Below are 24,673 nucleotides of genomic sequence, written 5' to 3' on the forward strand. Positions count from 1 at the left end.
CCACGAGAGTGAGTGAATAGAAAATCCAGTTCATGCCCTCAGGGCCTTTTCCGCCAAAATATCCTTCTTCCACAGTGGGTTGTGTGTGTGTGTGTGTTTTTTTGGGACTGAAAAGCTGCCGTCTTGACCTGCGTCAACATGCTATTGTCAGAGTAACTAACACCTTGTATCCTGGCAACCGCTGAACGGAGAGGAAGTGCAAGTGCTCCTGTCATTAGGACGCCATGTGACTGGAGAATGTTAGTAAACAAGAGCAGCAGAGGGGAAAACGCTGGAATCTGAGAGGATTCATTCTCGCCAACCGCTTCTCTGCTTCTTATAGGATTCTTATTGAATCACATAAGATAAGATAGCTTTTTATTTATCTCACAGTGGAGAGAAAACGGCGTTACAGCAGCTCAACAATTGATAATAAACAAACAAATAAACAATATACAAGTAAGTAATACAAGTAGGAAAGAAATTATTTACACATGTATATATAAATATAAATATACATATGTAATAAGGTGCAGTTTCTCTCGGTAGTAAAAATATACAATGTACATGTGCACATACATTGTATTTTTCTATTCCTATTTTGTTTGTTACTTGTTTACTGTAACAATCTAACTGTTTGCTGCTGTAAGAAATAGAATTCCACATTGTGAGACGAATACTAACGTATTATCTTATCATAACCTTTCTGCATACACGCCAATGTAGTTGTTTGGTCCGTAAAATGACACAAAAAGGTGGGAAAAGTAAGTAAGTAGGTAAAGTTTACACATTTTTGACTTAACTTACATACATGAATAAATATGCATCCTTAAAGTAATTTTTTTTTATTTGACAGAATTCCTAAAGAGTCTTAAACCAGGACTCACAAACTCATTCATAAAATTGTGTCGTAATTCCAATGACCAGTAAAAGAATCTATAATTCCGCTCCAAATGCACTTAAACGCTCACCACTGTTTCCCAACCCTGCATCTCTTCACCCTTTGACCTGGACACTCCCTGTCGCTGCTATAGTTGCCTCTAATTTTTGGCAAAATGGGACTTGAATGAGTCATAAGACCAGGATACAGACACACACACACACACACACACACACACAAAAAGGTACTATAAAATATATTTGAAGTCTGCAGCCTGAGCAGGAGTCTATGGTTCAGTTTGTCTGTCCTCATAAATCTGTCTGGACCAAATATTCACACACACACACACACACACACACACACACACACAGATCAAATCCAGATACGAGTAAGGAAAGAGACGCATACTGGGGGAAAATGAAATCAGAATAGAGTTAAATGCAGTCTTGTCATGACGCTTTATTTCCCCAATAAATCACTTCATAGAGATGATGATCCCAGGTGCCGGTCTGTGTCATTTTATGAGAATATGTAAGCTACTGTCTGCACAAACAACTGATCATTATGTATCCAGAGCAGAGAGTAAGAGCAGCAGAACCAAAACACAAACAACACTTGCTACACTGCGTCATCTAAAGGGCCCGACATTGTCTCGATGATGATGATAAAAGCACATGAAACACAAGGTGCCAACCTGGGAATTAATGATATATCACACACTCTGCAAACCCCAACATCTGGATTCAGGAGTTAGATCACATAGTAACGCACAGGATAAATGCTGGTTGTCAAAGAAATTAATTCTGTGCCGTGACCTTTCGCATCAACACTCACAATGGAGGTAGACACAGTGACACCTGGTATAATCACAGCACTGCGGTGGGCCGCTTTGCTCCGCCGCGCACGGTAAAAACAAACAACAGTCTGACAGTGTTGTGCAATCAAAGCTGGGCTAGTTTTTGTGTTGACATGCATTTTAAAAGTCAGATTTTAGTCACACTGAGACAATAATTTGGTTTTCTGAATGTCACGTAAACACGTTAGTCCGACTAAAATCGAGCTTATCTTAGTCGGACTAACATACCTGAATAATGCGACTCATAGTCCGATTACTCCTGCATGTGTACGCCTAGTCAGACTTGGTGTTCTGCACACACACCTAGGGAGGCGGAGTCACGTGTCCAGGATTTTCTCCTTGGCAAGTCCCTAACCCTAACCCTACCTAGCCTTCAAGCTCTAAAGCTTACGTGAAATATTGTGACGGAGAAGTTGTTGATTTAATCTCGCAGAGTAAATCTGAGGCTTCCTTGAGCAGGGAATATAACATCTAATCAGGTCTGTGGCCAAACCACAACACAACCATTACAGTATCACAATAAGTTCAATTGTTTAGATTAAAACTCAATTGTGCACTTTCCTCACACCACCATGTGCCTGCCAGCAGCATAGCAAAATAACACTATGTCATTCTGTCAGACGGTTTTTATGGAGCGAAAATAATCTGTTTTTTTTCCAAGCTGTGCCTTTTCTAAAAACTAAAACCCTTTCCTGTTTTACATTTGGGAAGCTCCAAGCTGAGTATTCCTCCCCTGTGTGCCAAACCAAACATCCAGCAATTTCCGCATGGTTTCACTGGACGTTATCTGTCTGAAAACACACATTTCCACTGCGACACGGTGTGCTTTGCAAGCCAGGGATCATATATTGTTCAAATTTTGTTTTAACGCACTTCAGCTTCATCCACTGCACCAGCTGGGGAAAGGTCCCCGAAAATGGCGACCGCATTAAAGTCGTATCATTCGCTCGCAGTTTCTTTCCTGTAATTGTTTGACGCTTCACCTCGCACTTGAGTCACACCCACGTGACATCAGCGTGGGCTCTAAAACAACAATAGAAGCAAAGGGAAAAATCACTTATTTCGAAACCAGCAGTCAACACAGAACCTGCAGTAGTTTGAAGCCTCAAAAAAAGGAGAAATACAGTACACAAATCACTCTGCGACCAGTCCACCACACTGCACCTCCTTCAAAACACCATTAAGGAAATTGAGAAGCTGTTAACCCTTAGCCTCTCTGTGGCTTCTTTTGCCCTCCTCTGTCACTTCACTGACACATAGTTGACCTCGGGTGACCCCGGGTGACTCCTCATTCACACCACTGATGGATGTTGTAACAGATATTGCCTTTGTTGTCCCAGCAAGTCAAAGCTGTCTGGTCCAATCCCCCACAGGAGGCCCTCAGCTCTTGCTTAGGCCATGTAATGTTATCCTACAAGTCCTACAGAGGAAAGATGACTAAGATACACAGTGTGTCGTCTGTTTTCATTTTAAATAACAATCTATAGCAACAGGATTTTTAAACTAAACTGTTCTCTCAGTCACACCTAATTCCAGATTGAAAAAATAAATAACACACTGGATTTTACTGATGGAGGCAGCAGTGGATACAAATCTGTGCCATGATGTAAAATCGTTTATTTTCTCTATGGAACTTCAGTGAATCAGAAACATAAAGCCGGGATCATATCGTTAAAATACTTTGTTAAGGGGCTAGACTCCGTTTTCAAAGTGAAAGAAACAAGAACAGCTGGTCCACAAGGTCCAAGACCTTCAGGAGAAGTGACTGACCTCTGCAGACGAGTCCGTCCTGGGTGATGGTCTGCTTACAAACACTGCAGTGCTTGGTCTTCTTGAAGGTCTTCACCCGGAACGTGTGGGAATGAAGAGCCTCCAACTCCTCTGGCTGCAGGAAAAGAAAAGAAAAGGAAAGAGAAGATGTTGGTGTTAAAACTATTTGTTCTGATAGGACCTCAGGTGCGGCTTGTTTACTTTTTAGTGCATGTGTTCCACCAAAAGATATTCTGCCTTATTGGTTCCTTATTGCTCTATATAAACGACTATTTGCAATACTTAAAAGGAACACCTGGCCATGTAAGAACGTAGGAATACTCTGAGAACATGTAGAGCCATGGGAAAGTGCTGCCTAACAATATTCTAAGTGGACTATAAAGTTGAATATGCTCGAAAGTTGAAAGCCGATATGTCAGAATCTCAAAACCTAAACCTAAACTATCCCTTTGAGGCTATATCAGTGCTTCCTAATATGAACTGCAGCCCACTAGTGGGGCCTTGGAGGCATTGCAGGTGTGTTGGGCTGTAAAAAAATAAATTGACAAATATCTATCTCATCTTTAACAGATCTTTAATGGCCTCATATGGCTGAAATTTGGGAAGCAAGGTTAAATTAGGATCTTATATAAGCAGAATGAAACCTATACTTGCCGGTGTGTCAGACAACGAAAACCATCCCACCAACACTGCTCCCTATTGTTTACCTTTAACATCACATCCAAAGTCTATATCCAGCTTGTTGTTGTCCATTTACTGTGATCCATCGACCACACAATTCTTTTTTCTGTACATTTTTGTAAAATCGGAGTGTTTCCTATCATGTCTTTATGCATTTCCATTCTCCCTCTAACAAACCAACCATGGGGAAATGTGCCATCATTCATTCATGTGCTGCATTTGCTCAGCTGGGCCCAAACTCAGCTCTGAGGTCCAGTTCAATGGAAATAGTGGTCCCACTGAATCAACCTCACTGGTTATTAATATTATATTAACAGTTATTATGTCGTAAAAAAAGGGACCACAACAATCTTCCATCGGATGAAGTCAATTGGCATAACATGACCCATATGGAGTTTCTCCATTCAAGAGTGTAGTCTTTTATCTTCATTCAGATTATGAATTGTTTTATAGCAAATAAAGATGAATAATAGCCCCAGAGGAGTGCTTGTTAGGACATGAAATGAAGGGATTAAGATCTGCAGTAAAGCTCATTTTGGAATTACCATGTATGATAAGCCTTATATTTATAAAGTGGAACTTATAGTTATGGGGAAAAAACAGCCTCAGCTGTGAAGAGTGATTACAGAATGAGTAAATATGTGAGCAATAAGGAAATGGAAATCTCACTGGTGTCCATAACTGGAATTATACTGATTGGGAACGTTAATCCAAGAGTGAGTGCAGAAATGTGAGGAGGAGAAGTTTGCTGAGTGCACAGAAGCAACAGGAGCACAAAGAGAATGACTCAAACTGAGCTACAGGACATTTATGAAGAAACAATTGGCACACGACTATTTAAAGCAACACCAAAGCCGTGTTTCCACAGCACAGTACCAGGAAGTACAAAAAACAAACTTGAATTGCCCCCTGGGGACAAATAAAGTCTTTTGAAATTGAAAAAAAAAACTACAAGTACGAGGAAACTTTTTCAAGGAAGTCAAAAGTTCGTGCAGATCACTGTTGTCTGCGTTTCCGCTGCGATGAACGACCACAGGAGATTATGCAAATGAGCACGATGATATTTGAACAACCCATGCCACAACAAGCTGAATTCATTCATCAATTGCCCCGATTGCCGGAGTCAGAATCAATCTCTTGACAGATTAGAGCTCAAACTGAAGTAGTAACCCAGTGCACGAGCATTCACCCTATCACAAGTCATTACAGCACCAGATAAAAGTCACATAATGTTGCTTAAACCCTGTCTGTATGTTTGTAAAATGAGCAAATGATGCTCTAGAAATGACAGATGATAATGCAGATGAAGAGAGAAAATACACGAAGATAGCCCATCAAAATTGGCAAAACAGGAAATTGAATAAACGACCAATTTCACAGTCCCTTTCAGATTATTTGTCCTAAATTTGACTGTCAGAGATTAGAGCCTGGTGAAACTGTTATTATGAAGCCTTGCAAACCATTTCTATAATCTCTACTATTTCATGCAATGACGCAGAACACAGATTATGCTGAGAATATGCACACATCATCCTTTTTTGTCTGTATGTACCCAAACGTACATATTTCTGTAGAGGGATCAAAGAGAGCTGATGGATGTGTGTGTGTGTTTTTTTGAGACAGGAAGTGCCCGTTTAAAATGGTGCCCTGCCATGAGGCTTTCATTAAGTGGTGTGTGTGTGTGTGTGTGTGTGTGTGTGTGTGTGTGTGTGTGTGTGTGTGTGTGTGTGCAGACTGGACAGGGCTAAAAGTGGCCATGTGGTTGCCACACTGGAGGACTTCGTATGGGAAGACCATGGAGTCACCAGGCATCGCCATGAAAATATGGCTTAAAAAAAACTAAAAACCAACCCACAATAATCTTATAACCACTAAAGACCCACTCTTTTTCTCCTCATCAGTCCTAAAAGGCAACGTGTTGGAAAAGTGGCTGAGGGTGTGCAATCATACGCTTGAATGATAAACCAGACGACTGAGCATCTGTTGGAACCTTCATGGTTTTCGGTCTCCACATGTGACCGTCCTCTCTCCCTCTCTCTCTCCCTCTCTCCCTCTCTCCCTCTCTCTCCTGTTATTAACACCAGGAACCGACTTAGCGGAGGGAAATTTGCTCGTAATGATGTCTAATTTCCAGGCGGCGTAGAGTTCACTTTACACACTGTTGTCACACTGTGAGTCCAGTTCCAAAGAATCAGACTACGCAGTTCGTACTAGACTTCTCTGGAGGTGTATTATGACGTCTAAGAACAAGTTCATGACAATAGCGTTATTTGGGGGGGGGGCTTTACATGAGGGAATGCAGTTCCAAGGCCACGGGTGGGAGAGAAGGTCATACAGAAGATTAAATGAATTTCAGCCTCACTGTAATACTACACTATCTACACTATTTTAATTACACAAGCAGCTTATAAATATGTCTCTTCTTATCATTGTTGAAACATGGCTGGTCATTCCTGTCACATATTCTCATAAAGTGATTTAATAAACATTTGCAAAGTCAATGTGAGTTGAAACGCTCCATCATAACACACACAAACCTATTCTGGAACGATGACACACTAACGGTGACTGCAGAAGTGACTTGTGGGTTGTCACACTCAAATAAGCAACTATGATTCATAGGTTTCAGTGTTGTAATGTTTAACATTGGCCACCACACCTTGGATATTATATATATATACATATATATATATATATATACATATATATTAATATATATATTAGAGTTAGAATCTTTTTATTTGCTTTTATATATATGAACATATATATATAAATAAAAGCAAATAAAAGATTCTAACAGTATTAACCATTATACTTGTGCAGATTTTCAACAATTTGGTGCTTTTACACAACCTGTGAGCGTATGTGGACGTTCAGGACCAGCCACAGTTCGACGTGACATTTCAACTGTTTGTATTTCAGAGCCACATAGCAACAGCAACAGCAGGGACAGCCAGAGCCTTCATTCCGTCTCCTGGCTATGATGAACCACAGCGTAACATGATTAGTTTAATCTAGTTAGGCTGATATAATGACCATGGCTGTGCACAGGACACACCATGATGGCAGGGGTGGAGGTCTCGCCGCCCTGGCATCCGTGCGTGTTTGTTATCCGAGCGATCCGCCGTGCCAAGGCTCGGCTCTGCTGGCACCTGCTGAGCTGAGAGTCTTGATATGGATGTCAGGGGATTGGGAAGCGACGGTAAAGTGGGGTTAACGGCACCGTCGCGGTGGAGGACCGAGTGTCAACGTGTATTTCAGTACATCACGGTGGACGTTTGTTGATGTTCTTTATTTTGTAAACATGACGCCACCACTTTGTGGGAATTGAGACGACCAAGCAACCAAAACACACCGCTCTGGTTTCACAGCTCAGGAATCAGCTGCCAGAGCAAAAAATGCCGTCAGAATGAACAGCATGCAGCCGCAGGCAGGTGTTACAGGAACACAGTGTCTAACTCTCAAATCACATCATCCAAAACATTCAGTGTTCTCTTTTCTTTTTTTGTTTGTTTTTGTAAGCGGGTGCATTATGGCAATAAACTGCTCACATGTGGTATCGGGATCAGTCCAGAGGAACGTTTGGCGTTTAGGATGGAATGAAGTCATCTGTTATGGACACTTATATTACGTGACGCAAACTGTGAAACAACTTAAATGCAATATGATATAAAATATGAACATATACACATATGAGTCAACATCGATCTGCTGCCACAAGCTGTACCTAATAAAGTGGCAGGGTAATGTGCTGGAAGTGTGAAAATCATGCTTTCCTTTGCTGGCATTTATTCATCTAATTTCCAGATTCTAAATCAAATTACTCTGCAACGTGGGGTGTTTAATAAGCCCACGTTGCTATGGCAACATGATTTTTTTTCTTTTCTTTTTCCACTGTAGATTAATTGCAGCCTCCACATTCACCTCCCTGTCCCGGAGAACTCAATCACTGTCATTTGCAAGTAAGAGTGTTTCAAAAGTTACACACACAACAAACAAGCGACGTGTCTCTATTAAGGAGACTCTTCTGTGGCCTTGTTGACCTTTTCTGATCCTTCTCACACTCTCCTCAGACTCCAGCCATTATATGCAGTCGGACAAACTCGGGAGGAGAGGAGGGGGGTTCCAGTCGTCCTCTGGTATGCCACTTGTCTTGAGTGAAGTGAGGTACGGGAGGTATATTATATATATATATATATATATATATATATATATATATATATATATATATACATATACATATATATATATATATATATATATATATATATATATATACATATACATATATATATATATAAACATATATATGTATATATATATACACTCAATGTGAAATTCCCTCCACTCAAATCTCTAATTTTTTAGTTTTTTTTTTAACAATGAATACATTTAATTTCTGACTTTTCAGCTTCTTAAATGTGAATATTTTCTAGTGTCTTTGCTCCATTTGACAAAAAAATAAATAAAAAATCATTAAAGCTGAAAAGACATTTGAGAACATCATGATTTCCAGGTTTGGTAAACACTGATCGGCTTTTTTCAACATTTTCCTCCATTTTATAGACACAAGAATACTGGATTAATCGAGAAAAAAAGCGACAGATTACGCAATTCTAAAAATAGTGGTTAGTCGCAGCCTTAGACACCATCATAGTGTGTTGAAGTTGAAGATGCAGAACTGTCCTCCCTGTTGCTCTCTTGACCGTTTCAACTGACACATTGATCACCCTGTGCTCTCACTGTCCTCTCAATAAAATTATACTCAAAATCTCTTCCTGCTAGATTATATCTACGACTTCATCAAATTCATCTATAAAGAACTCAGACACACAGCAGATACAAGTAAACAGGCTGACTTAGGGATTTTCACTGCACTAAAGTGGGGTTTAGTTATGGACATAAATGGGACCATTTTATGGACCAAACAATCCGTTAATTGATTTAACATAGACATTCTTCCTGTGTGCACTTTAATGTATTTACTTTGTGTTTTTAACCTATTCTCAAATGTTTTATGACTTCTCTATGAGCTCTTGAACTGGTCCCTGCAGATAAAGTGTTACTGAACTGAAATAATCAATAAATTAAAGGACAAATTCAACTGATAATGACAAAGAATCACTATACTCGCAGCTCTACTTTAGACTCTATTATGGTTTAGTGGGTGGAAGGACCGTCCCACAATAGCAGCACATGTACAATCTGTGTTTTTCATAAGTGTTATTCTAACCACATGCTCTGCTCTGAAAAGCCTGGGCTCGGGCATCAGTACTGGGGGGGGTACGGCACTTCAAAGCTGGCGGGGTGGAGGTTTAATTTCTTTCCCATCAGAATGGATGCTCGTCCAAGACGTCCTGGTTGAAGAGGCCATAAACATGAAGGCGTGTCTATTTCAGTCCTCCTGCCCTCGCACAGAAATCCAGCCGCAGTCGTTTAACCCCCAAAACACTATGTACGGCACCGAGCAATATAGCGGGACAGCTCCCTTTTGTGAGCACTTAATTGTTTCCGATCATTAGCGATGCGTCCGCGCTCACAGTTTGTTTATTGTTCAGGGGGGGGGTGGCTGCTGTGTGAGGAGAGTCGCTTGGGGAGACGTGGGTGATGAAGAGAGCTATGTGTGTGTCTGTGGGGGGGGGGGGGGGTGTCTATGTTCAGCGATGTCCTGTTGCAGCTCCTCAGTCCCTCACACCCACGTCGCACCCTGCACTCGATCTCAAATGAGCCACAAAGAAAGGAAATGGTTTCAGACAGGCAACACGGACCCCCGTTAGCTGAGGTCAGACACACACACACACACACACACAGACTGTTCAGGACCCGCGGCTCCTGGGAACAGACTCCCGTTCCCTAAGAGACGCACGCATAATCTCTTCCTCACACTCATTAGCAAACACGGGCACGACAGGCACTCTCGTGCATAAGAATGTGCAGAGACACACGCACACACACTTTTATACTACACACACACACACACACACACACACACAGACTCTAACAAATTCATTCCTACTTTAGTGAAGAGTCTCCAAAAGAGTTAGTGCACTATAGTATAGTTTTAGCCAATTATTACTTTTTAATCATCAATTTAAGGCCACATGGTGGAGTAGTGGCTGGCACTCTTGCCTTGGATCACGACCCAGTGCCTTTGTAAATGGAGTTTGCATCTTCTCCCTGTGTGCACATGGGTTTTCTCCAGGTTTCTCCTGGTAAACTGCTCCTTCTTTCATCCAACATGACGCACGGAACAGACAGTAAGCTGGATTTTGTTCCACAGTCGGAGGATTCAGACAAACGTGTTACCAACAACAGCTTAGTTGTTTAAAAGGGATAAACACACGGAATCAGACTGATATTGACATCAGCAGATGCAGGTTGTGATACAAGATCTGTACAAGCCGATACAGTACAATAAGATTATATTTGAATTAGATTTTTTAATAAATCTGGCATCAGTGGGATTGAAATCAGGTGCATTAGCATAATACTGGACTCTGCTAAAGAAAGAGGAGAGAACAGAAACATGGATATCTGACAGGCCTTAAAACCCCAAATGTGTCCAATTACTTATTCCTTATTTATATTGTTACCCATTTAAAGACTTTTGGAAATCCACGATGTGTCAAACTTAAAAAAAAGAAATCACACCAGGCAGCGTCAGTATGTGTTCGGTAACGTTACACGACGGACGTGTAAGCTCTTCCAGACGCTGACATTCCAGCAGAATAAGGTAACCAGAAACACTGCTTTTCTCTTTAACCTTAGAAAGCAAAACTATTCCCCTGGCCTGTGAACGCGTGACTCATGCAGAGGCTCACAGACACAGACACAGGATGATATCACCTCTGATTACGCCGGCGTTCAGGCATGACCTCACACACGTTCATCGTCTCTGTTTGACACACGTGCACTCGCACAATTACCAAATTACGAGTGGAAAGCATGCACCTCGTTCCTTCATCGTTGTCCCTCAACAAAACGTCACGAGTCGCACAACTTTTTCCAAGGTTTTCGCTTGTCTCCGCGGCAACCGACCACACATATTCCTCTATAGCCAGCGCTTGTGTCATTCTGACCAGTTCATTCTCTGTAGGCTTGTTTATTTGTTTAAACTTTCCCCTGAGACGACAACAGGAGAGCAAGAAACAGAGGCGGTCAGAGAAAAAACGACAGGATATGATGTTTCAGTCCGACAGTTGACGCTGAACACCTGCGATTTTCCAACTCTGACCCGTCAATGGCAAATGGCTGCTGTGAAAAGGACTCGTTCCATTTGACATAACACTTCTGATCCTGAGCAAAAGTGATCCGGGATGTTAAATAGTATGCTTTACATGCACAGAGTCAGATAAAAAATACACTATATGGACAAAAGTATAATAGTCTGTCCAATCCAACTTTATTTATAAACCACTTTAAAAAACAACAACAGCTGAAACAAAGTGCTGTACATCAGAGATAAATCAGACAAATAAAATATAAAAATGACATCATAGACCTAACAACAAACAATAAAACAATAAAATACTGTAGAAAGTATAAATCATGGGAATTACACTATAAAAAAATAGAAGAGCCAACGTCTCATACTGGGTCAAAGAGTAAAAATGGGTTTTAAAAGTGTCGTCTGAATCAAGTCAATAAAAAAGCATATAATACTCCACGCAACCGCGTCATTGTCCCCACAAGCAGAGGCTATTGTCCTCCGTGCTGGAGGTCAGAGGACGAAATGGAACCTCTCCAGTTTACAGACAACTGGGTTAATCACCCACAGACGCACCCACGTCTCGTATGGGACACTGTATGCATGGATGGACCGATTAACAAGACGTGGTGGGGTGACAACTACATGTCTCCATCTGTGACTCTGTGTGTGTGTGTGTGTGTGTGTATAAATACTCCAATTCAAATTTGCATGTGTATGTACTGCACTAGCTGAGAAACTCAGAGGCTCAGAGAGAAAACAAACACATTCTCAAATTATATCATTCCCTTGATTTCAGAAAATACCTTTAACTTCACGGTCCTCTTCTGCTGTTGTGTCCTACACTCCCCTTCTCATTGGGCAGTTTTGTATGTAATTCTTCATCTTTCTCAGGAGCCAACAAAGGCTAGCCGACCTTTGACCCGTCTCTACTCGTCTTCATCCACTCTGCCTGACCTCTGTACCCTCCCCAGACTTTCCCCACCCTCTTATCAGGCTTTTCCCCCTGACCTGTCCATTCACCTGATCACAGTTAATCTCAAATGCAAATACTTTCTGGTGCCTTTGCTCTTCTATGACGGTAAATTGAAAATATGTGGTTTGTGGACAGGATCGTCAATTCTCATAATTTCTCCTGGACTAAAAACGGATTTAATGATGAACGAGAAGAAGAATTGACAGATTCAGCATAAAACAAAAAATCAGCCGACTGAAGTTGGTCTAGATAATATAGTTTATATTATATATATATATATATATATATATATATATATATATATATATATATATATATATATATATATATATATATATATATATATAATATATATTGTTATAATAAACTCACCTGAAAAAAAACTGAATGCAGAGAAACCTATAAAATGTTATTTCTGACTTTTCTACATCATACGATATGATTTCCATCCGTTTCACTTGCAGAAATATCTTGAAAAATACGTTGAAACACAATCTCACCACCTGTGGTTTGGAGTTATTATAAAACACACACACCGCTGGTGTGCGGGGTAAGAATGATGTACACGGGGGCTAATATCGCGTCACGATCATATCGCAACAGAAATATTTGGGTCACTGTAACACACACACACACACACACGGCGAGCCTCTGAAGCCTCTCAGCGGCAGCTTAATATCAGAATTCCTGGAGCAAAAGTATTTCCAGACATCTCATCCAGTTCTGCAGTGACTTATTTTCCAGCACAAATGCAGAGCAGACTCAAGAAAGAAGAAGAAGAAGAAGAAGAAGAAGAAGAAAAGAATACTGTACGCCTGCTTCCAATTAGGTATTTAACCAACTTCTCCTGAATGACATGTTACAACAATCAACAGCTGAAGACGGAAGTGTCTTGTGAATCCCTTAATTGTAAGCAGCCCACTAAAGAACAAGTGCAGTCGGCAACAATTCACCACCAAATACCACAAAGAAGAGGCTTTTTGGACGTTTATTTCCCCCTCCATCTTTGCTTCCTCCCATTTCTTCCGCTCTCCAGTTCCCACTCACCAGACGTCCTTACAATGAACAGTCACCTGCTTTTCATTTGGGGGGAAAATGCACCCCAGGCATTCCAGTCTCTCCTTCCTCCAACCCTGCACTGCACCCCCCCCCCCCTCTCTTTCTCTCTCTCTCTCTAAGTCCACTTGCATGCATTTCATCTCTGTGAGGTGGATCCCAGGGAGGAAATTACTCAGTCATCCAGAAGTGAAGAGGGAAAAAAAATATCCCTTCTTTCTCTCAGACCATCAGCGCCACAGAGAGGAACAAAGAGTGGTCATCTTATCTTGCTTGTCAGGATTTGGGATTTGGAATGAAAGAGAAAGTTGTTTTTTTTAAAATGGGAGGCGGGGTCAGTGGAGATGGAGTTGTGGTGGATGCAGAACTGGAAGAGCTTCTGCTAATATAATGACCAATAATGGCAAAATGTGTCATTGTCATGTGTTATCTTATGAGTCTTGATCTCTGATATCAGGATCTGAACACATCTGAAGTGTGTGCCAGCACAATGGCAATAAAGCCCGGCTTAATCTTGTATTTATCCAGTCACATCATCAATAAAAGTCCAGATATGATTCCTGACCGGAGAAAGAGAAACTAGAACAGAATCAGCAGCAGAATCATGTGAAAGCCGAGGCGGAGACTATTCCTCCTTATGCTTCAAAGTTGCCTCTTCCCATCGTTTTTTTGGTCGTGGTGCATTTTTTCATTTCACCAGAACATGGGAACTCTAACGGTTTCATTGTGTGTCCTGATGTCGAGATGGTACCAGCGGTTTGTGTCTTGGTCTCTCTCTCTCTTGGTGACTAACAAGAAAACATTTCCGCCCACATCCCTTCCTTCGACGTTCTGTCGTTTCTGCACCGGGCCAATTCTGCTTCTGCTGAGCATCTGCATTTTCAGAAGCGTCCGGTTACGATGCCGGACGACTTCAGCGTCTCTCCGCTTGTCCTTGTTATTTACTGTATTGATTTAGATTTGTGCGCTCTGTTGTTTTGATTACGTGTCTCAGAGTAACCTGGCCGGCGCTCTGTTAAGTAAATTGTCTTTTATTGTTGCAGCGCGAGGAAACGGCCTCGTTACATGGCCAGGATTCAGGTATGTGCTTTTGAAATCTCACAACAAATCCACAGTAACGTCTCATAACTGTGCTGTCTCGTTTGTTTTAAGTGAAACTCTCCAAATGGCCCGCGACACACACACACACACACAAGATCTGAACTCCTTCCCACTGTATTGTGTGATGTGATACAACAGCCTGTGACAGTAAACCAAACATGTGGAAGAAAGATGACGGCGAGTCGCAAACAGATGGTCCTACAGCCAACAGTCGGATAATCACAGAAATCCAAACCTCATCATCTATGATAACTGCCAGGGGGGAAGAAAAGCATGTGTTCCATATCACAGTAGGGTTGGCAGAGGCCCGAGTCCTGACTGATGAAACAAATAATATATCACCAGAGTGTTCTCTAACAATATTGAGGATGATATGTTTTAGAGGATTTTGCTCGTACGATAAGATCTCATAATTTACAAGTCAAGTGCCTCTCTTGTTCTTCCAAACGAGATAAAAATCTTTCCTGGAGCTCGGTCTAAAATACATAAAACAAGGGGAATAAATCAAACAAATGACTTGTGACACTCACAGAACTGCAAGCACAGTCAACTTACATGAGTTCAACTGGTAGAAACCTAAAGATCACGCGTTCAAATCCAAATCCCTTTTTGGATAAATGCGCACAGCACGACGCCGTCAGCGCCACATCCAATAAGGATTATTTAGCCTCACACTTGAATGCATACGAATCCACAGGAGGCCTCAGATCACATCCAGGGTCCGAGGTTATCGCGGCGTGAACCAGCTCTCTGAACCGGGGGCCGTGTTTTTGGCGAGGGCCCTCGACCGACGCAAAGAAATGACGCCATTTCTGCTTAAACAAAGCGAGACTGTACAGCTGGCAACGTCAAGAAATAAAGACTAAAGAGTTTTCAACTCTTAATCTCCACGGATTGCTTTACCGTGATGTCACAACTCTCATATTCACCAACCCGAGAGCTCAAGTTTTGGCACGGGACTTAATGAAGTGATAGGTTTCCCAGGTTAGATCAGTGTTTGTGCTCTCAACAAAAAAAAAGAAAAAGAAAGATTGTGTTTGACTTGGCTGCTTTGTTCTGTTCTGGCAATAAAGAAAACACCAGGTTTAAGTCTTCATGGACATGTAAGGAGCGCGATTGTGCTGCACACACGAGAGACGGAGCGCGTCCATATAAGGTGGCATCGAGTACTGAGCATGTGGTTGATAAACAAGATATTAAACCTTTTAATGGTTGTGAAAACTTGCTGCAGACTTGAAGCCCAGTTTTCTTTGGACCTTTAAAGCAAGTCCAGGTAACCTTTGCTGGACCATGACAGCAGACTAACAAGTGAACCATGGTTATTCCAAATGATTCCACAGGTCACATTAACCGCCGTGTAACGCAGCCGACGCGTTTGTGTAAGCGCACTTTGCATTACCGTAATTACACGACGGAAATATTCCAACGCTTTCTGAAAGCTGAGAAGTTGCACGTCACAGCCAACGTGTGGTTATTACGGTAATTTTAACTTGCGCTGTTGCAGGAAGCCGGTGAATCAGAGTCTTTGTCGCCAGAGAGGAAAGACTTGGAAAAACACCTGTACATAGTTTTCATTTTTTGCGGTTTTCAATATGTGTTACACTGTTAAAAATGTCAAATTTAACACGCGACATCCGGTGTTTATGAACAACTACAGTGTTTTTTCTTCATTTTAAATTAAAACACTACTCAAACATGCAGTAAATTGTAAATAACTGCCAGATATTGGAAAAAAAATGGGCAAAAGCACTTATAATATGCAAAAGAATAAAAGGCCAGAAGGACTTTACAATTTTTGGCATTCACCCATTCACTCACACTTTAGCACATCTATGTGTTTTCTATCACACATCGTTCGTACTGCCGACACAGCTCTCAGGAGCAAAGTAGGCGTCTTGCCCATGGACACATCAGCATGTAGACCTTCCAGTTGAAAGACAACTCTCTCTAACACTGAGCTAGTGAGGCATCCAAGGTCAGATGGTAATGATGATGATGATGATGACGAGGATAATCCTTCTCCCATCTCATGGTAATGTCCGGAGAATTCTCCTGCTGCAGTCTCACGTGAGCTGACTCAGAGATAACACCTATAATAACTATAACATAACATCTACATCCATGAAAGCAGCTGGAGTCCATCCTTGACAGACAGCATCACCTGCACCAAACAGAGAGGATCCCCTCTGTGTGGGATACTGGAAGAGTTTCTCCCAGATTTACTGTCGGAGCCTTGGAGACTCAGGTCAGTGAGCAAACAAAGACTAACAGAGGATTTCAAACTTAATCCGGTAACATTTGTAAACGCAGCTCCTCCAGTTGAACTGAACAGATCAGTGTTTTTCCATCAGCACAAAAAGCAGGCTTCTCACATCATCGTTATTGTCATCACTGTGTACATGTTGCTGTGTATACACCGCGTCTACTGCAGATCTGTTCATCCTGGAAGTGGAATCTCATCTCTGTGGCTTTATCTAGGGGTTTCCTCCAATTTATATCCTTATTTAAGTGTTTTTTTTGTTGGACGGAGCAGTAAACGTTGTACTAAAATAAAGTTTACAGTGTGTTGTTCTACCTTCCTTTATAGATTGCCATCTTCCTGGAAAACAGATGATACGCATATGTATCTTCTTATCGTCTCACATCAAGTACAAGTTGAAACAACTGAGTTACACAAAATATCTGCGGTAGTAAAAGTAATATTAGCAATAAAAAGCAGAGAAGGTAAGACAGAACGCTCCATTGTGTGAATGTATGTACTAATGTACCAATGCATGAGGACATGTGTGTTTCAAAACTACCGTCTCATTAATATTATTAATGGCAAAGGTGCAGGGATTTTGTAATGCTGTGTCTCCAGTGTTGGGGGGGGGGTCAGGGGGGCACAGTGGCCCCCACAGTCAGTTTCCTGTTAGATGTCAAAGCTTAATTACTACCAGGTCCAGACACGTCCCCACACTCCAGAGTCGCGCCTGAGCTGAGGCCAGTCCTCTCAGGGGTTTCACTTCTCTCCCTGTGACCTCTGACCCCTCCTTGTCCTCAAGTGTCTAACAAGCATTTCCTTGAGAGAGGTCACCTGTGTGAATTTATTAACCACATTCTGCAGCGAGTCAAGGAAGAAAATGTGAGCGCAGCGGGCGCTGATTTATATGTTCGAGAGCATGTTTCGAACAAAGGAGAAATTCTGCTTCAAAAATCGTCATAAAAAGTGTAGAATGTATTTAATTTAGCAGTTACGCGTGAGATTACAATTAGCAGTGTTGGGTATCAACAGTTACTTGACCCAACTGAACATCAATTTACAAAAAATATCAAAAAAGACCTTTAATCCTGAGATTAAAGGTTCAATTCTGTGGGTTTTTCTATAGCATTTTTGATTGTCTACTTTATTTTTTTCCTCCCTCCCTCATTGAATTATAACAATTCAATGAGTGATACACAAAACTGCACTTATATACTTTAAATGTACGAACATGAAACACATGATCAAAAACCTTATCTGTGTCCAAAAAAAACCATTGGATGAAAACAATTAGCAGAATATTTTAAGTTGCCAAGAACTAAAATGTGCAAACAGAAATAATATTACATGTTTGTATGATGATAAATATGACAGATTATAAATATGACAGATTATTCTAAAAGCAAAACAAATGTGAATGTGCAATCTGCACAATTTATGACAAACTGGCACTTAAGGAAACGCAAGCAACTCAAAAAATATACTGTGTACATTGAGCATGATATTTGGTTTCCATTTTTAAAACGCTGATGATTCAAGACTCATCCACGCGCTGTCCAATCTGTGACAGAAGTAAGTGTGTGAAGTGCTGTTTGGAAGGCCACAGTGGAAACATGAAGTCATTTCAGAGACGTTAAATTACAGGACACGATGTCTGACACTGAGATGTTGCAATAATATTCCCGGACTCCAACAACAGATTAGGGATGACAATCACCAGCCAACATTCATCAGGATGAACTAACAGAGGAGAAATTACAGTAACCCTTGCCAATCGGGACATATTTAGAATTTACAACATTTAGATTTATTTCATCTGTGGTTAAGTACGAGTTCAGATTTCAGGAATCCTGACACTCCCACAGGGAAAAGCAGAAGGCCATGGGAGGTTTAAAGCCAATGTGTTCAGTGAAGCATGCACAAGGCTGGGGGTCTCCTGAGGGAAGGGGGAGGTCACTACACAAAGCTCAACATCTCCCATAAATCAACTGAGCAAAGGGTTCAACTTCCCGCCGTTGTTCAGGATTTTTCAACCAAGTCGCCATCAAGGGAATACACGCAAGGAGTGACACCAAGATAAAAGTGGCCCGGAGACTTGTTGCGAGATTCTTCGGGACGGCAACAAGTGAGTGAGTGAGTGAGTGTCGAGCCGGAAACACACACACACACACACACACACACACACACACACACTGCAAGGCAAATCCATTAGACTGAAAACCCAGATGTTACAATTACAGAACATCTCAACGTATTTCAAAGGGGGGGCCCCCACATGTGGACCGGGTTCCTTAAATCAAAGGTGACCTCAGCTGCTCAGATGGTGGAAGAATCAAACTAGCAAGAGATCAGGGGACATATGTATATATATATACATATACATATATATATATATATATATATATATATATATATATATATATATATATATTCCACTTATATATAAGTGGAAATAAGCAACTGATATGAAAGTTAAAGAGGAGACTGACTCTAATCTGGAGAACAGGCAGCTCTCCTGTTTCTATTTTCTAAAACATCTAATGACCAATGACAATTACGTTCCTATGATGACACAATGCTTTTCAAAATCCCTAAATGGACCACGTTAATGGATATTGATTATGTGAAAGGACTTCTTTGAACGCTGGCCACTCTGAAGCTTTACATAAGGATCAATATATACACTGACACAGCTGTGCCGTAGTGATCTGAAACACTTTTTTAACCACAACAACTGCTTTACCCTTCACGTCATTAGTGTCCGAGTACAGGTGCCGTCCAACTTTATTCATGTTTTAAAACAAAAGTGCCGTCTCCAGACGTGCATTTTAGCTCTGCGTGAGAAATAAATTGCTTCCAAACTAACAGCTGAGTCACATGACTATTCGCTGGCGTACAATGAGAAGTGATTTCCTTCTTTGGAGCGGTTGGCTTGTTTTTAAAGTAGCGGGGATTCCTTGTAAGAGACAAGGTGAAACTGAAGGTGAAGTGTTCATAGTTCATAGAAAGCCCGAGAGGAGAGTCACTGCATCACAGTTTTCAAACTAAACCCAGAACTCGGGGCTCGTGGCAGGCGGATCCATACAGAAGATGCAGTTAAAGTGAAAACATAGTGTGGATTTAGTCAGGATTCAGTCACAGTCTGTGGTTCTGGTCTTTAATCTGTCCTCGCAGCAGTTGCTTAGTAAATGACATTCGATTGCTTCCATGGTCATTTTAGTGAAACTGGATGAAACTCCCCCAAAAAAACCTATTTTGATATTCATTAATAATTCACAGTGTTTAGTGGAGGCTCAGCACTCCGAAGGTCTTTCAAGGCCTTGTGGGCCACTGTTACTTACTCTGCCCTCTGATCTCGCCCAGCACATCTTTTGTCCATTTCCTTTGTCCTTCATGTTGTTCCTGTCATCTGCTAGATTTTCTTTCTACTCGAAGCTTGGGGAAAAGAAAATTCTCCATTTATCCGAGACCATCCTGCTCCGACAAGAGAAATCCCTCCTTATACGAGGCCAGGCTAAGAAATAGATCTTGTCTGGTTCGGTAAAGATGGTCTGCTTCCTGCTTCTGTACCTACACACTCACTCTCACATGCTCCTTCTCCCTCTTTCCATCTGTCTTCCTATCCTTTCACTGCTATGTTACAGTTATTCCAGCTGTACTTACTTTCCCAGTTGCTCAAGAAGTATAGAAGTAAGTCCATACCATAAATATATCACTGTGGTATGAAGGATTTTGCAGAAAAACTACCATCTGGGTGGATAAACATCAACCGTTAATGTCTATATCAATGCAAATGTCACTTTGTATTGAGTGGGAACTCAACATTAGGGTCAGCCTGACTCATTAGGGTTAGGGTTAACCCAAACTCTGACAGACCTTCCCAAGTACAGCTGCTAAAAGTTTGTTTTTCATGTATTCATATTGAAACTATAGTAAATCGACTATGAAATGTGTTGCTTTTATGTTAAATTGTTGGTCAATTTCATGATCAACAGATCAAATAGATTGTGTTAAAAGATGCTACAGACTCAAACTGTGAGTAACCTATGTCATTTAATTCATTATTTCTAATTTCTACACGTTTTTTTTAGAGAAAATTGAACATCTACAAACATTTTCCGCAAATTCAAATGAAAAACAACCCCTAAAAACTAGAAATCTGACAAGTTCCATTTGAAATAAATGTGAAAATACTCAGTTTAATCCAATTGCTATGTCTCACATTGCAATTTATACCCACTAAGTAGTTGGAGCGACAGGATGAGGGGGATTTAAATAGCCTTAAGTGAGATTTGCTGCAATATTTGCTAGAAAATGCTAACATAAAATAAACAAAGCAAAAGCAATGATCTACTTTTATGGTGTTGACCAAATAAAACTACCACAAGATGATGATAAATGTATAATATATTGTGCAGAACTATGAAGTGCTCTTTCACTCTGCTCTGGTTTACAATGTCTGGCATCACGACAATTAAGTTTAATTAAACTGAAATACACTGTGGCCACATTAAGGCGGGTTTTAGAGCCCACTATTAACAGAGGTGCACAGATGCTCTTCAATGAGATCGCTTTGTCATACAGTGTCCTGATGCAGTCAATCAGTGACCCACAGCTTAGCTGGGGGGCTTTGAGATTCTTTTACAACCCCCCCCCCCCCTTCACCTCGCTGCTCCCGCTCCTCTAAAGAAAGAATGGTAATTAACTGATGAAGAGCTGTGTAAGATTATCCAGTCTCTTCGCCCAGAACTCCAGCTCTGCCACTGGTTTGAAGTCATGTCCCAAAGGAGCGCCGCAGAATGAGTGAGGATGGATCTCAATGGTCTATTCAGCTACGCTCCTCTTTCATCCTCCATTCAGCTGGAGAGGAGGAGAGCAGCATGCGCTGCTGTATGTTTGAGCCTGGAATGTCCTTTCATATCAACACAAATTAGTAAAAGCACTCACGGGGTTGGGAGATAAATGTAGGGACCGTGCTCGCCGTGCTTAGACAGTGCCTACACACACACACACACACACACATAAGCAGAGTTCACATTGCAATGCAGACACACAAGTGCACAAACAGCCCCTCACTGTGAGCGGGAATGCGCAGCAGATTGAATTATACAAGAGAAAGCAAAAAAGAGCTGAGTGTCCCAACCACCTAGAGTGAGACCGAACAGGACGCAGGGGGAGTGAGTGAGTGAGTGAGTGAGTGAGTGAGTCAGTGAGTGAGTGAGGAAGGGTGAGAAAGAGGCTAAGGAAGGAGAAGAATTCTGTTTCTGGAGGATTTGCACAAACTCCCGTTCTCAATAATATCCTCCTCTCGAAAATGTGTCACTGTGCCAAGGCCCCCCCCTCATCCCACAGCCCGGGTCTCAACCCTCTGCCCAACCCCCGACAGACAAGACCACCCAACTGATCCCTGGACCAGCTTGATTTGATCAGGGTGTTCCAGTGGGACCGAGCTAGTACTCTACCCCAATGGAAAAAAAACAAACAATCACAACAAAAGCAGTTTAGCTAATTGCATCCTGTGGCCAAGTCAACACTCAACGCACTCATGACTCAACTATGACGTGCGGTATATCATGTAACTTAAGTTTGCAGTGTCAGGAGTTCTGCTGCGGTCGTCCTGTGATGACACTTGGACAAATCACACATGACCCTGGTGGAACGTCCAGGTGGAAAGTTTTCTCACCCAGAACATGCAGGACAGGCAGACCCAGGTGCGTGCAGGTCCAGCCAGAGCTGTTGGCAAGCTGAGGGAGACAGACGGCATGGTGATGGACACGAGTGGTGATGATGCTGCTGCTGCTGCTGCTGCTGCTGCTGCTGCTGCTGCTGCTGCTGCTACAGACCAGTCGGCTTCCTCAAGTCTAATCCAGGCACGAGACAAATTGCCCAACGTTGCAAAGCCATGACTGTCCCGACTCTCTTTCACCTCCTGAGTTCTCCTTCTTACTTCACGCTCTGACTTGCTGTCTCCTCCTCCGTCTCTCCCCTCAGCCTAAATTGGATCCGGACTGCCTCTCTCTCTCTCCCACTCTCTCATTCTCTCAGATCGCTCTGCCTCTCTTTCCCTCTGCCAAGTAAAGTTTCACAAAGCTTTTTTTTTTTTTTCCTGTGGGGAGGCATGGGGGGGGGGGGTCAGGTTGCCCCCACCTCTTCACAGGAGCACAGGGGGAGGGGATACTCTTATTATCCATCTTATTTTGCCCCTCCTCTCACTCTCATCCCATCTCTTGCTCCCTCTTTGCCCCACCAAGTCTCACCACTCTTAATTTCATTCATTCATTCATTCATTCATCCCAGCCCCCTCCCCTGTTCTTACCCCTCAGCATCCACCGCACTTCACCTCCCCCCATCTCACATCTCTCTCCCTCTCTCTCATGCTCAGTTCCCCTGTTTATTTCTGTACCGAGCACATTTTAATATTTCATAAAGTCTGTCTCCCCCTGTTTTTGCCCTTGAGACGAACGTCCACCGGCACTTTTCCTCAAACGCTATTCGAAGAAAACACCTGCTATTCAGACTTCCACACCGCTCCAAATATGTGTACACTATATGTTTCTCTTTATTACTTTTAGGTTGTAAAAATGTGTGCCATCTAATGGTGAGACTGCAGATTCTAACACATGATGGACTCCCTTTACAGTACACTTTGACTTGTGTATCTATTTGGGCTGCTGTACAAACATGGGGGCACAAGATGGTGGCCTCTGTAAAGCTAGAGGTGTGTATATACATCCATCCATCCATCTTCTACTGCAGATGGAGCTGTGCCAATCTCAGCTGACAAACAACCATCCACTTTAGAGCAGGGGTGTCAAACTCAAATGACCTGGGGGCCAATGAGCATATAGTCTGGTCAAGCGTGGGCCGACATAGAAGAAAAAAAGTGTACAAAAACAACTATTTAGTAGCCGGTGGGCAATATAAGATATTCATTATGATATTAGACAGAACTGCAAAGTAAAAGTGCTTGTTTTGATAGAAAATGATTCACAATAAAAACATATTTATGATGCAAAAACGGAGAATTAAATTGAAAATTTTGCAAATAATGACGAGGATAATTGTGATTAAAACAGCTTAAATATATGGAATTTCATGTTGAGGGTAATACATTTAATAAAGCAATGATTACAACCGAATGTCTTATTACTATTATAAAAAATATTGCCAGCAAATCAATCACAGTGGTGGGCGGGCCGCATGTAATCAATTGGAGGGCCACATGTGGCCCCCGGGCCACCAATTTGACACATGTGATTTAGAGCATCCGATTGACCTAATCCTCATATTGCATGTTTTGTAGGAGGAAGCCGGAGAACCTGGAGAAAACCCACGCACACAGGGGGAGAACATGCAAACTCCATGCAGAAAGGCCCTTGTTCCGACTGGGTCGCAAACCCGGGTCTTCTTGCTGCAAAGGCAAGAGTGCTAACCACTACACCAACCGTGTGGCCCCTATGTATATACAAAAATGACAGACTTATACCTGAATGAATATTATATTATTTTTTCCCAATAAACCTTAAATGTGCTAGCACTGTCAGACAGCAAGAAGGTTACAGATTCAAGGCCCATGTTCTCCTAGTTGCTGCATGCATGAGCTTTCTCCAGGAACTCCAGCTTCCTCCCTGTGTCCAACAACATGCAGATTGGGGGTTAGGACAACTGGAGAGTGTGAATGTTAGTGTGAATGGTGAACTGTGAAAGGTGTAACCCTGTCTCTTGCCAGCTTGGATTGGCTCTTGCTCTCAGTGAGACCCTCAAAGGATAAGTGATCATGGATCTGTGTATATGTTCATGATGATGCCCAAGGCTAAAGCATCCAAACTATCACTGAAGCTCTATGGCTGAGACGATTAAGATCACTTTGTGGCCTCAGAGTCAATTTCTACTTTACAGCAGTTGATGGAACAAACAGATCTCAT

The 24,673-nt window shown here is 41.9% G+C and overlaps 1 protein-coding gene across 16 annotated transcripts in view; it reads right to left on the bottom strand.

The window, feature by feature from the left end:
• tns1b (tensin 1b) overlaps positions 1 to 24,673 on the bottom strand; it is a 174,116-nt gene that overhangs the window by 114,042 nt on the left and 35,401 nt on the right. For 15 of the 16 annotated variants that reach the window (XM_058623398.1, XM_058623414.1, XM_058623407.1 and 12 more), the window contains exon 2: positions 3,486 to 3,600. In XM_058623398.1, the coding sequence (XP_058479381.1) occupies positions 3,486 to 3,600 (115 nt within the window). Of the gene's footprint in view, positions 1 to 3,485; positions 3,601 to 22,431; positions 22,710 to 24,673 lie in introns of those variants that run through there. The other variant, XM_058623399.1, reaches the window with a different exon arrangement.

The sequence above is a fragment of the Solea solea genome, chromosome 2, assembly GCF_958295425.1.
Source record: "Solea solea chromosome 2, fSolSol10.1, whole genome shotgun sequence".
Lineage (NCBI taxonomy): Eukaryota > Metazoa > Chordata > Actinopteri > Pleuronectiformes > Soleidae > Solea > Solea solea.